Source organism: Cornus florida, unplaced genomic scaffold (genome assembly GCF_030987335.1).
Source record: "Cornus florida cultivar Cherokee Brave unplaced genomic scaffold, ASM3098733v1 CherokeeBrave_3.0.0_Hap2_Chr10, whole genome shotgun sequence".
In the NCBI taxonomy this organism is placed as follows: Eukaryota; Viridiplantae; Streptophyta; class Magnoliopsida; order Cornales; family Cornaceae; genus Cornus; species Cornus florida.
Genome location: NW_026775580.1, coordinates 21,154,065 through 21,166,626, shown reverse-complemented (window position 1 = coordinate 21,166,626; position 12,562 = coordinate 21,154,065). Strand labels below are relative to the sequence as shown.

Sequence of the window (12,562 nt, the reverse complement as noted above, 5' to 3'; positions counted from 1 at the left end):
TCCTGGATTCCGCTCTTATTGCCAGTGAATGTGTGGACTCTAGATTGTGTAGTGGGGCTCCTGGTGTTCTTTGTAAGCTGGATATCGAGAAAGCCTATGATCATGTTTGCTGCAATTTCCTGTTCTACCTGTTGGAGAGGATGGGCTTTCGTGAGAGATGGAGGAAATGGATTGTTTCATGTGTTTCCACTGTCAGATTTTCGGTGTTGGTGAATGGGTCTCCTGCGGGGTTTTTTGGCAGTTCTCGCGGTCTGAGGCAGGGGGACCCTCTCTCCCCGTTCCTTTTTATTATTGTTATGGAGGCTCTTAGTTGGTTGATGAGAAGGGCGGTGGACTTGGGTTTTATCAGGGGCTTTAAGATCAGCCCTGATTCCGTTCAGCAGATGGAGTTTTCTCACTTGCTCTTTGCGGATGACACTACTGTTTTTTGCGAGGCAGAGGTGTCCCAGTTAAGGTATATGAGATGTGTCTTGGTTTGCTTTCAGGCTGTCTCTGGTTTGAAAGTCAATGTGGGCAAGAGTGTGCTTGTCCTTGTGGGGCAGGTTCAAGAGGTGGACACTCTGGCTGCTGTTTTAGGGTGTGGGACGCAACGTTTCCCTATCTCGTATTTGGGTTTGCCGTTAGGGGACTTGGCCAGGAGGGTGGGAAGTTGGGACCCGGTGATTGAGAGGGTCGAGAGAAGATTAGCTGGTTGGAAAAAGCAATATCTCTCCAAGGGTGGTAAAGTTACGTTAGTGAAAAGTATCTTGTTAAGCCTCCTAACGTATTTTCTTTCGCTCTTTCGGGTTCCAGCCTCGGTTGTTGGACGTCTTGAGATGCTTCAACGAAACTTTGGGGGGGTTGTGGAGGGGAGTTTAAGTATCATCTTGTCAGATGGGAGCAGGTTTGTAGGCCATTTCAGTTGGGCGGGCTTGGGATTAGGAGATTGACCCCCTTTAACAGTGCTCTCCTCGGTAAGTGGCTTTGGAGATTCGGCAGTGAAAGGCATAGATTATAGAGAAGGGTTATTTCTTGTCGCTTTGGGGAGGAGAGAGGGGGGTGGTCAGCTAGGCTAGTCAGGTCTGCTAGTGGAGTAGGGGTGTGGAGGGCCATTAGAAAAGGATGGGACGAGTTTTTCAAACATGTTAGATTCAAAGTTTGGGATGGAAGGTTTGTCCGGTTTTGGGAGGATCCCTAGTGCGAGGATAGGCCTTTGGCTCTTTTGTTTCTAAGGCTGTTCAGGATTGCTGTTGACAAATATACTATGGTTGCTAACTGCTATCGCCTTAATAGCGGGAGGTTATCTTGGGATGTGCGATTCTGGTGATCTTTTCAGGATTGGGAGTTAGATGATGTCACTGGCTTGTTGGCTCTCTTGTACAGACAGGAGGTGGAGGGCACTAGTGTTGACTCCCTGATTTGGGTGCCTTCTTCTAAGGGGATGTTCTAGGTCCGGTCTTTTTTTGTGTGCCTCTCTGGTTTTCATGGCGTTTCCTTCCTGTGGAAGACGGTGTGGTTGTCCAAGGCGCCTTTTAGGGTGGCCTTTTCTGTGTGAACTGTAGCTTGGAGTAAGATTTTGACTTTAGATAACTTGAGGAAGCGAAGACATATTGTTGTTAATTGGTGTTGTCTTTGTAAGTTGAATGGGGAGTCAGTGGATCACCTGCTGCTGCATTGTCCTGTGGCTCATGATTCTTGGAGTCTCATTTTTGATCTGTTTGGTATTCATTGGGTCATGCCTCGGACATCTCGGGAATTGATGGATATTTGGAGGGGCCAATGGGTGGGGGCTCAGGCGAGAGTCTTCTGGAGGGTAACCCTTTTTTGTGTTTGGTGGAGCATTTGGAAAGTGCGGAATAGAAGATCTTTTGATGGGAAGGAGTCCTCCATTAGGGTGTTGAAATTTTCTATTATTTATACTCTTTTTTGTTGGGGTTGGGGGAGAGATTTTTCCTCGATTGAGGATATTGTGGACCTTTTGGGCTCCTTGAGATCATAGGTTCAGTTTTTATTTGTATAGCTTGGGACGCGCTCCCCTTTTGAACACCTTCTAATACATTTTACTTAAAAAAAAAAAAAAAAGGTCTCCTTTCAAATCTCTCAACAATCGGATCCCAAACAGAAATTCTCCTCGACGAGGCTCCCAAAGGGAGTCCCAAGTAGTAGATCGGAAAAGAGCCACCACCACATCCCATATCAACCAAAACTTAAATATCTTCCACCACCCCAACTGGAACTATCTCACTTTTTTCAATTTTATCTTCAAACCAGAAACAACTTGGAAACATGTCAACACACACCTTAAATTCCTCAGCTGATGAAGAGTAGCATCACAAAAGACAATGGTATCATCCGCAAACAACAGATGGGAAATGACTAACTGGTTAAGGGCTCTACCCACTGAGAATCCCTGAATAAACCCAAGGTCCCCCGCCTTGCCCATTAAACAACTAAAAGCCTCCATAACAATAACAAACAAGAATGGGGAGAGAGGGTCCCCTTGCCTCAATCCTCGAGAACTAGCAAAGATATTTGCGGAAAAGAAGAAAAAAGATGAGGAATAATCTGTATATTAACCTTTTAGAGGATGGGATACAACCTATTTATAACACGCTCTTAAACAGCCAGCTATACAAAGTCAATGACAACTATACAATCCTGAATTAATTTCTAGAGATCCTACCTACCACAGAAAATAAGGAAACTAATTAACTAATTTAAAATACAAACAAATAGTCAATACATGGTAACTAAAGCTCAACAATACAGCTGTAATGCCAATTAATGAATAATTCTGCTGTAATTCTAACACTCCCCCTCAAGGCTGGTGAGTAGATGTCAACCATTCCCAGCTTGGTTCTTAAATCTTCAAAGAGTACCGTTGTAACTCCTTTTGTGAGTATATCAGCCAATTGTTGATGAGTTGTTACGAACGGAGTAGTAATCTGTCCCCTTTCAATTTTCTCTTTGATGAAGTGTCTGTCCACTTCGACATGCTTAGTGCGGTCATGTTGAACGGGGTTGTGAGCTATACTGATTGTAGCTTTATTATCACAAAACACTTTCATAGGAGATGTATATTCTAGTTTAAGTTCTTTTAACAACTTATGTATCCATAAAAATCTCACAAATTCCCAGAGCCATAGCTCTGTATTCTGCTTCTGCACTGGACCTGGCAACTACATTTTGCTTCTTGCGCCTCCAAGTAACCAGATTACCTCATACGAAAGTACAATAACCTGTTGTAGATCTCCTATCTGTGATTGAACCAGCCCAATCGGCATTTGTGTAAACTTCCACTAGTAGATGTTCAGATTTTTTAAATAGAAGTCCTCTGCCTGGTGTAGCCTTTAGATACCTCAGAATTCTTTGAACAACTTCTATATGACACTCCAAGGGAGAGTGCATAAATTGACTTACAACCCCTACAACATAGGCAATGTCTGGTTTTGTGTGGGATGGATAAATCAGTTTCCCGACGAGCCTTTGATATCTCCCCTTGTCAATTGGATTTTCTTCACTGTTAAGTCCCCAATCTATGAGTCGGATCAATTGGAGTCGTTGCTGGTTTACTTCCTAAAGATCCCATTTCCTTAAGCAAGTCAAGAATGCATTTTCTCTGAGAATCAAACATATTATCCTTTGACCTTGCTACTTTCATACCTAGGAAATATTTGAGATTTCTTAAGTCCTTAATTTCAAATTCTTTTGCAAGTTGAGTCTTCATATCTTTAATTTCTTCAAAGTTGTCCCCTGTCACAATAATATCATCAACGTAGACAATGAGAATTGTAGTCTTTTGATGAGGAGAATGCTTGAAGAATAACGTATGATCTCCTTGACTCTGTAAGAAGCCACACTCTATGAGAAACTTGGAGAATCTTTCGAACCAAGCTCTAGGAGACTGCTTTAGCCCATATAAAGATTTTTTCAACCTGCAAACCTTCCCATCATTTGAATCTCCGAAACCAGGAGGTAAATCCATATAAACCTCCTCTTCTAGATTACCACGACGAAATGCATTTTTTACATCAAATTGATGTAAAGGCCAATCTAAGTTGATAGCAAGAGAAAACAAAATTCTTACTAAGTTCATTTTCGCAATAGGGGCAAATGTTTCTTGATAGTCTAAACCATAGGTTTGAGTGAACCCTTTGGCAATGAGTCTCGCCTTGTATCTTTCTACTGACCCATCTGATTTATACTTCACCGTGAAAACCCACTTGCATCCCACATGCTTCTTCCCTTTAGGTAGATTTACAATTTTCCAAGTTTCATTTTACTGTAGAGCTTTTATTTCCTCAAGAATTGATCCTCTCCACTTCAGGTCTTTTAGAGATTCAGAAATATTAGCAGGAATATTTTCTGTAGAAATTTGAGAAATAAAAGCCTAAAAGGAGGGCTTAATCGATGATAAGATAAAAAATTGGAAATTGGATGTTTGGTGGTACATGACCTCACCCCCTTTCGGATAGCTATGGGAATATCTAAATCTGTATCAACCTGTGGCAATGAAGGATTAGGTGAACTACCTGACCGAGGACTCACCATTTACTGTACCTAATAATTGCATTGTCAATAGGCCCAAAAGAAATGAAAAATGTATGCATAAATAATGTGCTCCTTTCTAACCATCATTTACACGTTGTATGAGCAGCCACATCTGTGGAGGACCATTGTGGTTGTGACATCCCCTTTACGCGCCTAGGAAGTTGAGGGCATGCACCCAGCTAATTTAGAATTTTAGAATATAATGTTTTTGGTAAGTATAGATTATTCAAATATTTTGGACATGTTGGTGTGACACATTATTTTAATATAGAAAAAGAATCAAACTTGTAAAGAAATATTCATGGTGATAATTATATAATATATAGAATAATTTGTATATCATCAATCATAATATTGTTTTCCATACATTTTGGACATATTGCCATACCAGATTCTATCAATTCCCTACTTTTATAAATTTGCCTTGGTAATATTTCTCGATTGTATCAGTGTCATGTTTAGTGTCCTCATCTGTACATTTGGTCATTTGTTTAGAAGTTAATTTAAGTTAAGAGCACTTTCATCCAATTTTTGCTTTAAGAAATTAATTCTCAATTTTGCTTTGGTTCAACAATTGATACATTTATTTTCAGGTTCTAGTTTTAAATTCAATCTCTGTTCTTATCACACATGCTGGTGAAGTCTTTCCAAATGCAAACAAGTTGGTGCATTTTTTCCAGAAGGTATTGTTATGATATTTATTTTTTATATCTTGATATGAATTAATTGCTAATTAATACTCAATTTCATGCTATGAAGATTGACCTTAACTCAGTGGAGATATATGATATTAGGTTGGTATTTAGGCCCTAGTTTGTCCAGTGATTATTTGTGAATCATTAACATTATTCAGGAGTTGTTTATGGGTATACCGTTTCACAACGACTTGTAATGATTTGCTAGATTGGACCCTTTTTTACTAGATAATACTATAGAGGAGGCTTTAAAACTTGAAACTTATTCAAGGAGGTGTTGATGGAATGCTTTTGGTCTAATATAAATAACAGTCGGAGTGAGAAAGAGGATCAACTAAGATTGGTGGATAAGAATCTATTAAGATGTTTTATATTATTGTTTTTGAATTGTGTATAAAGCTGTTGAATTACAACATGATTTAATATATATATATATATTTAGGATAAATACCCCGACCTCCCCTGAGGTTCAGTTAAATTATCCAGGACTGAAACATTTTGAAAAATTGTGACCAACCTCCCTTAAGGTTTTGCATAATTACTTTAATCACCCGTCGTTAATAGACCATTAAGTCAGTCGTTTGATAAATTCGATTTTTTTTCGAAAATGCCTTTATTTGAAGCAAAATGACGCAGATGACCCTATTGATTTCATAGATGACCATTTTAACCATCCTCAATCCTCTCTCTCTAACCCAAACAATCCCTCATCCACCTCATCTGCATATACCTAATCAAAACAGGTAGACGACAGTCACAGTGAGAAGTTCTCAATGAACTCTTTTTATAGGTTGTGTATCATCCAAACTCTACAGGAAAGATCTCAAGTAAGACATTATCTTTGGCAATGGAGACTACAGACAAACATGTCTCTCTCATGGAAGATCTACAAGGGGGGGTAATGGCCTTTCCGTTTCAGGCGAAGAAATGCCCTAAATAGGGGTGCGTTTAGTAACATTTCCGTTTTATGTTTTTGCAGTCCCAAAGAAACAGAAACATAATTTTGTTTTTCGAAGTAAAAACAAAAAGCAAAAATAACGTTTAGTAACTTTTGCTGTTGCCACAATTTTAATAACAAAAAACAAAAAGCAATGTTTAGTAAAACATTTGTCACAAAAATTTTTTTTTTTGGAAATTTTTTTAATTTATTTTTTCATCCATTTATCAAAATCTGACTTTCAATCACAATAAAAGACATAATCTAAAAAGGAATATATATATATATATATATATATATATATACAGGGCAAGATAAGCGTACAATTGTATAATGTATATATATAGAATATAAAAATAGATTTTATATATACATATATATTAACAAAAAATCTGAAAACAAACCACAACCAATACATGTATAACAAATAGAAAGAGGAAAAAAAAAAAAATACAGTACAGTTGTATAATGTATATATATAGAATATAAAAATAGATTAGGTATAATGTATATATATAGAATATAAAAGTACTAATGGAGTAATGTCAGTGGTTGTGTATTAATGGAAGAGTAATGTCAGTTGTTGCGTAAAAAACGAGGGAAACAGGAGTGAAAACGTTTCCTCTGCTACAGTGAAAAAACACAGGAAACATCATTTTGATGTTTTCGCTTTCTTTCATAAAAATGAGAAATGTTTTTCATTAAGAGGAAACAAAAACAAATTACTAAACATGATTTTTGTGTTTGTTTCTCCTTTTTAAGGATTGACAACAGAAAACAAAAAATGTTTTGAGTTACTAAACACACCCTAGGGCTTCGAGATATCAACTTGAGAATCCCATTGAAGTTCTTGAGCGAGATGTGTGTACCCATTGCAGTTTTTGAATCAGATGGATGTACCCATTGAAGTTCCTGGCTAGATCGGTGGTTTCCCGAGGAAGGTGAAGAGATTTGAAGTTATAGATGTAGTAGTATTTCAGGCCCATTATAACGTAGTATTGTGGATTCAAAATTTGAAGAGATTTGAAGATATAGATGAGTAGATCTGAGGATATTATAAATTAGTATTTCATCAAAGTCTCTTAACTGATACTGATACGGAGGTTGCACTTCCACCTTGGAGTAGTACTTGAGGCCCCAAACGCTCATCCACCTCTTCTATATAGGGTAAGAGAGATTTGGGTTGATTGCTGTGAATTGGGCTTTATAAACACGAGAGAGAGAGAGAAAGAGACCATGGTGGTGGTATTAAGAGAGAATGAGATAGAGTTGGGGAAGTGGTGGTGAAGGGACAGAAGCGGCGCTGCCATAAGCTAGGGATGGTGGCAGTGAGCTAGGGGAGTAGTGGCGGATGGTATCTATATAAGTGAACCTATGTGTATGTGTATATATAAAGTAATATACCAATATGTAATATATTGTTACGGAAATGCAATGAACCAAAAACAAATCACGAAACACGACAAAAAAATAAACATGCCATACACAAAGAACACAAAAAATTTATGCTCTGTTTGGTTGAAGGGATGGAAAAATGGATAGAAGAGATAGGGGGTAGGGATAGATGAGGAATTTGTCTCCCCCATTTTTTGTTTGGTTGAATGGAATTGATAGTAGAAAAGAAGTATGTGGTGATACTTTTTTTTGTTTGGTTGGAAGGAAGGGAAATAGAGTTTTTATGTTTTTTACCAATATACCCTCACTGTATAAAATAATAAAAGGTAGATATTCATTTGAATTTTTTTGAAAAGGTTAAAATTGTAAATTGTATATTTGTAGGTAGTTATTCACTCTCTCTCCTCCCTTCCTCCCAAAATTGGGCAGGTAGAAAAACATGAAGAAAGGAGGGATGCTTCATCCCTCCTAGCTTCCTCCCCTTCCCTCCAACCAAACACGAAAAGCTACATCCATCCCTCCTCAATCCTTCCCTCCAACCAAACATAGCATTAGTATGGTTTGATACAAGCATCCAAGGTGAAGATTTGGTAAAAGGTTTTACTATGCAAAAGTTAGGAGATTACAAGTTTCAGCCCCCAAGGCCTAGCTCTCGCGCTCTCAATTTCCCATTCCGAACCCTAAATGACCTTATATATCGGGCTACAAGAGTATTAAACATGGTCCGTGACTCGCAAGCAAAAATCGGTTCATTGGGTCATCAGGTGTTGCAACCTGGAACCAAATTCGGGCCACAACATCACACATATGTATAGGAATTTATATTTAGTTTTTAATTTTTTGTTTGTGGGCATTTTTGTAACTTGATTTTCAAAGTTAATGGTGTTAAAATATTTGCTCTGAGTGATGTCACCGAAAGTTGCATCCGAGGATAATTTAACTAAACCTCAGGGAGGTTAGGGTAATTTACCATAATTTATTCACTTTTTTTTTTTTGTTTGACCCAGAGAAGTCTAGTGGAAGGGTTTGAATATAGTGCTGCAAACGAGTCGAGCCGAGTAGGGCTCGGCTCGGGCTCGGCTCGATCATATAGCAATGGTGTCTGAGCTTGACTCGAGCTTTTACGTGAGTGTCTGAGCTCGGCTCGACCATGATTGATAAATTCCGAGCTCTGGTCTTTATTTCAATATTCACTTCCGATTCTGCCATCCAAATGGAGAATTGGGGAGGTGCGATCTCATGGGAAATATGACAGGTATAGAGAGAGGGTTAACCATGTATTTCGGGTGTGATGGAGTGTGTCATCGTCGCCGGCGTTGAATAGCAGGTTGCTGCAGTGTTCTGGCCAGAGCGCTGCTTCCATAGAGGTGGCGATTAGGATAAGGTTGGGGATCGATATGGTGGTGAGAAATGGATATGTGTGAGATAACGATGCTTAGGGTTTATATGATGGGCTTGGAAATATGGGCTTGGGCTGTTTTAATTTTAAAAGGGCTCATGTTATGTTTATATGCATTGGATTGGGTTGGGTTGGATTGGGCTCGAAAAATAGTGGGCCTAGTAGGCTATTATATACATGTATATACATACATATATATTCATATTAACATGCTCAAAAATGAGCCCATTAACGAGCTTGTTCACAAACATGTTCGCGAACAAATGAGCCGAGTTAGAGTGTGTTTGAGCTCGGCTCGCTTATTAAATAAACGAACGCGAGCCGAGCATTTAGCAAACCGAGCTCGAGCTATTCGCTAACAACTCTTTTTGTTTGCAGCCCTATTTGGATATTAACATTGACTTGAGGTACAAACTTGAATGTGTTTAGATACCAACTAATGTAGGATTAGAAGGAAAGCAAGTGATGAGAAGATAGAAGTTGAGATGAAGCTAGATGAAGGAGATGAGAAGACGTATTAAAAAGATAGGTTGGATGAGACTGAAAAGTTGGGAAGAGTAGGAATGATGAATGAGACATAAATAATTCTCAAATCACTATGTTATTCCAATAATCAAAGCTAAATTGTGGGATTACATATAGGCCTTTATATAGGCATAATTAAGCAAATCCCTAATAAACCCTAAAATATGAAAATACCAAAATTGCAGAAAAAATATAAAAAGAAGAAAAATTAAAGAATTGTGTAAAGGCTTGAATGAGATTATCACTCATTCACAGCTAGTATTTATAGATAAAAAGAGCACATGCTCGTATTACAAGAAAGGAAATTAAATCAAATCACAACATATTGTATGGCATATTCTATAGTAAATCAAATATCTGCTAATATGGTAAGTAATTCCATAAATCGTGGCTATCATATTTGCTAACACTCCCTCTCAAGTTGGTGCGTGGATATCTGAAACGCCTAACTTGGACAATGCATTCTGAAACCCAATCTTGCCGATGCCCTTTGTAAGAGTGTCTGAGTGCTTGTGGCAAATGTAGTGCAAATCTGACTAGCGATGATTTTCTCTCAGATGAAATGCCGATAAACAAATAAAAAATGTCTCCTCAGACCGTAATCAACCAACAATGTCTCCTTAGACAGTAAACAACCAACAATGTCTCTTTAGACCATTTCCCTTCATATACATGTTTAAAACATGTAGATGGAAGAATCAACAATGTCTCCTCAGACCATTCCCCTTTGTTGAAAGAGAGAGAGAAAGAGAATATATGAAAACGTATATCTTATTGAGTGAGTAATGCAATAATACAGTGGTGTTTATATAGGAGAAGTTACGGGAGTAGGTGAATGGAGAACAAGTAAACCCTATACATGGTAATTCTATATATGGTAATGAGGGGTAGGTGACAACTCATACAATACTAACTGTACACGTGTGACAACTCATACAATACTGTTTGGGGTGTGCACAATTCGGTTTGGACTGGTTTAAGAGTTTTTTGAAACCAAATCAATTGTAACGGATTCATAAAATTTGGAACCAAACCGAACCATTTGACTAAAGGAACCAAACCAAACCAGATCATGAAAAACCAGTTTGGTTCGGTTCCACAGTTCCTTTTTTTTTTTTTTTTTTTGTCTATTATTGCAAAAGTATTCATATTATCCACATGCACAACAATAAACCAAGTTACCAACACATTCAGAACTATTAATATATTCAGAACGTTTAATTCATTATTTTCTATCACTTCTGGAACTAAAGTAAATAAATTTTGAATTGGTAATAACTTAATACATTTAGAATTACTAATTCAACAACAAACAATCAGCCACAATTCAATTAAGTCACTAAAAAAAAAAAAAAATTATCTAATAAATTGATAAGATATTTAAGAGTGTATGATTGATAGTTATTACAAACTTCTAAGTGATTTGGATTGTAGGATTATATTATATTATCTATACTCTAAAATTTAATATATATATATAAATAAATATATATATAATATAACAGTTTGGTTTGGTCTAGTTCGGTCCTAAAGGACCTCAAACCGTGACCAAACCGTATCTTTACGGTTTAACAAATTTAGAACCGTGACCGAACCAAACCAAACCAAACTGTCCGGTCCGGTTTGGTCTGGTTTGGATTTTTGATTTGACCGGATTTTTGTGCACCCCTAAATACTGTACAACACTCCCCCTCAAGCTGGAGAGTAAATGTCAATAACTCCCAGTTTGCTACATATGGAATCAAGAGTTCTTGGGAAGCGCCTTAGTGAAGATGTCTGCCTACCTACCAGAAGGAACAAAAGGTGTAACAATCTCATTCAAGTCAACTTTAGATCGAATAAAATGGCAATCTACTTCAATGTGTTTAGTCCTCCCATGGTAGACTGGATTGCTAGCAATATGAATAGTTGCCTGATTGTCACAATGGAGAGGAATTGGGTACTGGATTGAAATTCCAAGTTCCTGTAAAAGGGTTTTCAACCAAGTAAGTTCATTGTGTGCCATGGCACGATACTCTACTTCAGCACTGGAATGAGCCACAACTGTTTCTTACTCCTCTAAGTTACTAGATTTCCTCTTATGAAGGTGCAGTAACCCGTGGTGGACCGTCGATCAAAAGGAGAACCAGCCCAATCTGCATCTGTGCATCCCTCAATCCGAAGATGTCCAGAAGATCGATAAAGCAGACCACGTCCTAGAGCACCCTTGAGATACTTCAAGATGCGTACAATTGCCTCCATGTGAGGTACCCGAGGACTGGTCATGAACTGGCTCATAACACTGACTGCATAGGAGATGTCTGAACGAGTGATTGTGAGGTAAATAAGTTTACCTACAAGTCTCCAATACATCTCTGGATCATCGAGTGGGTCACCATCATCCACCTTAAGTTTTATGTTATTCTCCATGGGTGTAACTACAGGTTTCGAACCAAGATATCCAGTATCTTGTAAGAGATCAAGAGTATACTTCCGCTGAGAAAGACTAATGCCTTACTTCGACTGAGCCACCTCAATTTCTAGAAAATACCGAAGTTTGCCCAAATCCTTAGTAAGGAAGCTAGAACTCAAGTGATGGATTAGAACTTGGATCTTATCTTTGTTACTGCCGGTGATAACGATATCATCTACATACACCACAATAATCACAATACCACGTTTCGTTTTCTTAAAAAAGAGAGTGTGGTAAGCCTGGCTTTTGGTCATGCCATGAGCTACCATTGCTTTACTGAACTTATCAAACCATGTACGAGGGGGACTGTTTGAGGCCATAGATAGACTTCTTGAGATGACACACACACTCCCCCTTAGCCTCAAACCCAGGCGTTTGAGTCATATAGACTGTCTCAGTAAGGTCATCGTGCAGAAAGGCATTTTTAACATCAAGTTGATGAAGTAGCCAGTCTCGATTAGCTGGAAGGGAGATTATCACATGAATATAATTCAGTTTGGCCATAGGAGAGAATGTCTTGGTATAATCAAGGCCATAAGTTTGAGTGTAGCCTTTAGCAACAGGTCAAGCTTTGAGACGGTTAATAGTACCATCAAGCTTCTGTTTAACAGTAAAAACCCAACGACAAC

The 12,562-nt window shown here is 38.1% G+C and overlaps 1 protein-coding gene across 1 annotated transcript in view; it reads left to right on the top strand.

The window, feature by feature from the left end:
* LOC132279029 (uncharacterized) overlaps window positions 1-12,562 on the top strand; it is a 102,387-nt gene that overhangs the window by 62,735 nt on the left and 27,090 nt on the right. Inside the window, exon 14 of the mRNA XM_059780943.1 lies at window positions 5,124-5,213. Coding sequence (XP_059636926.1) covers window positions 5,124-5,213 — 90 coding nt within the window. The remainder of the gene's footprint in view (window positions 1-5,123; window positions 5,214-12,562) is intronic.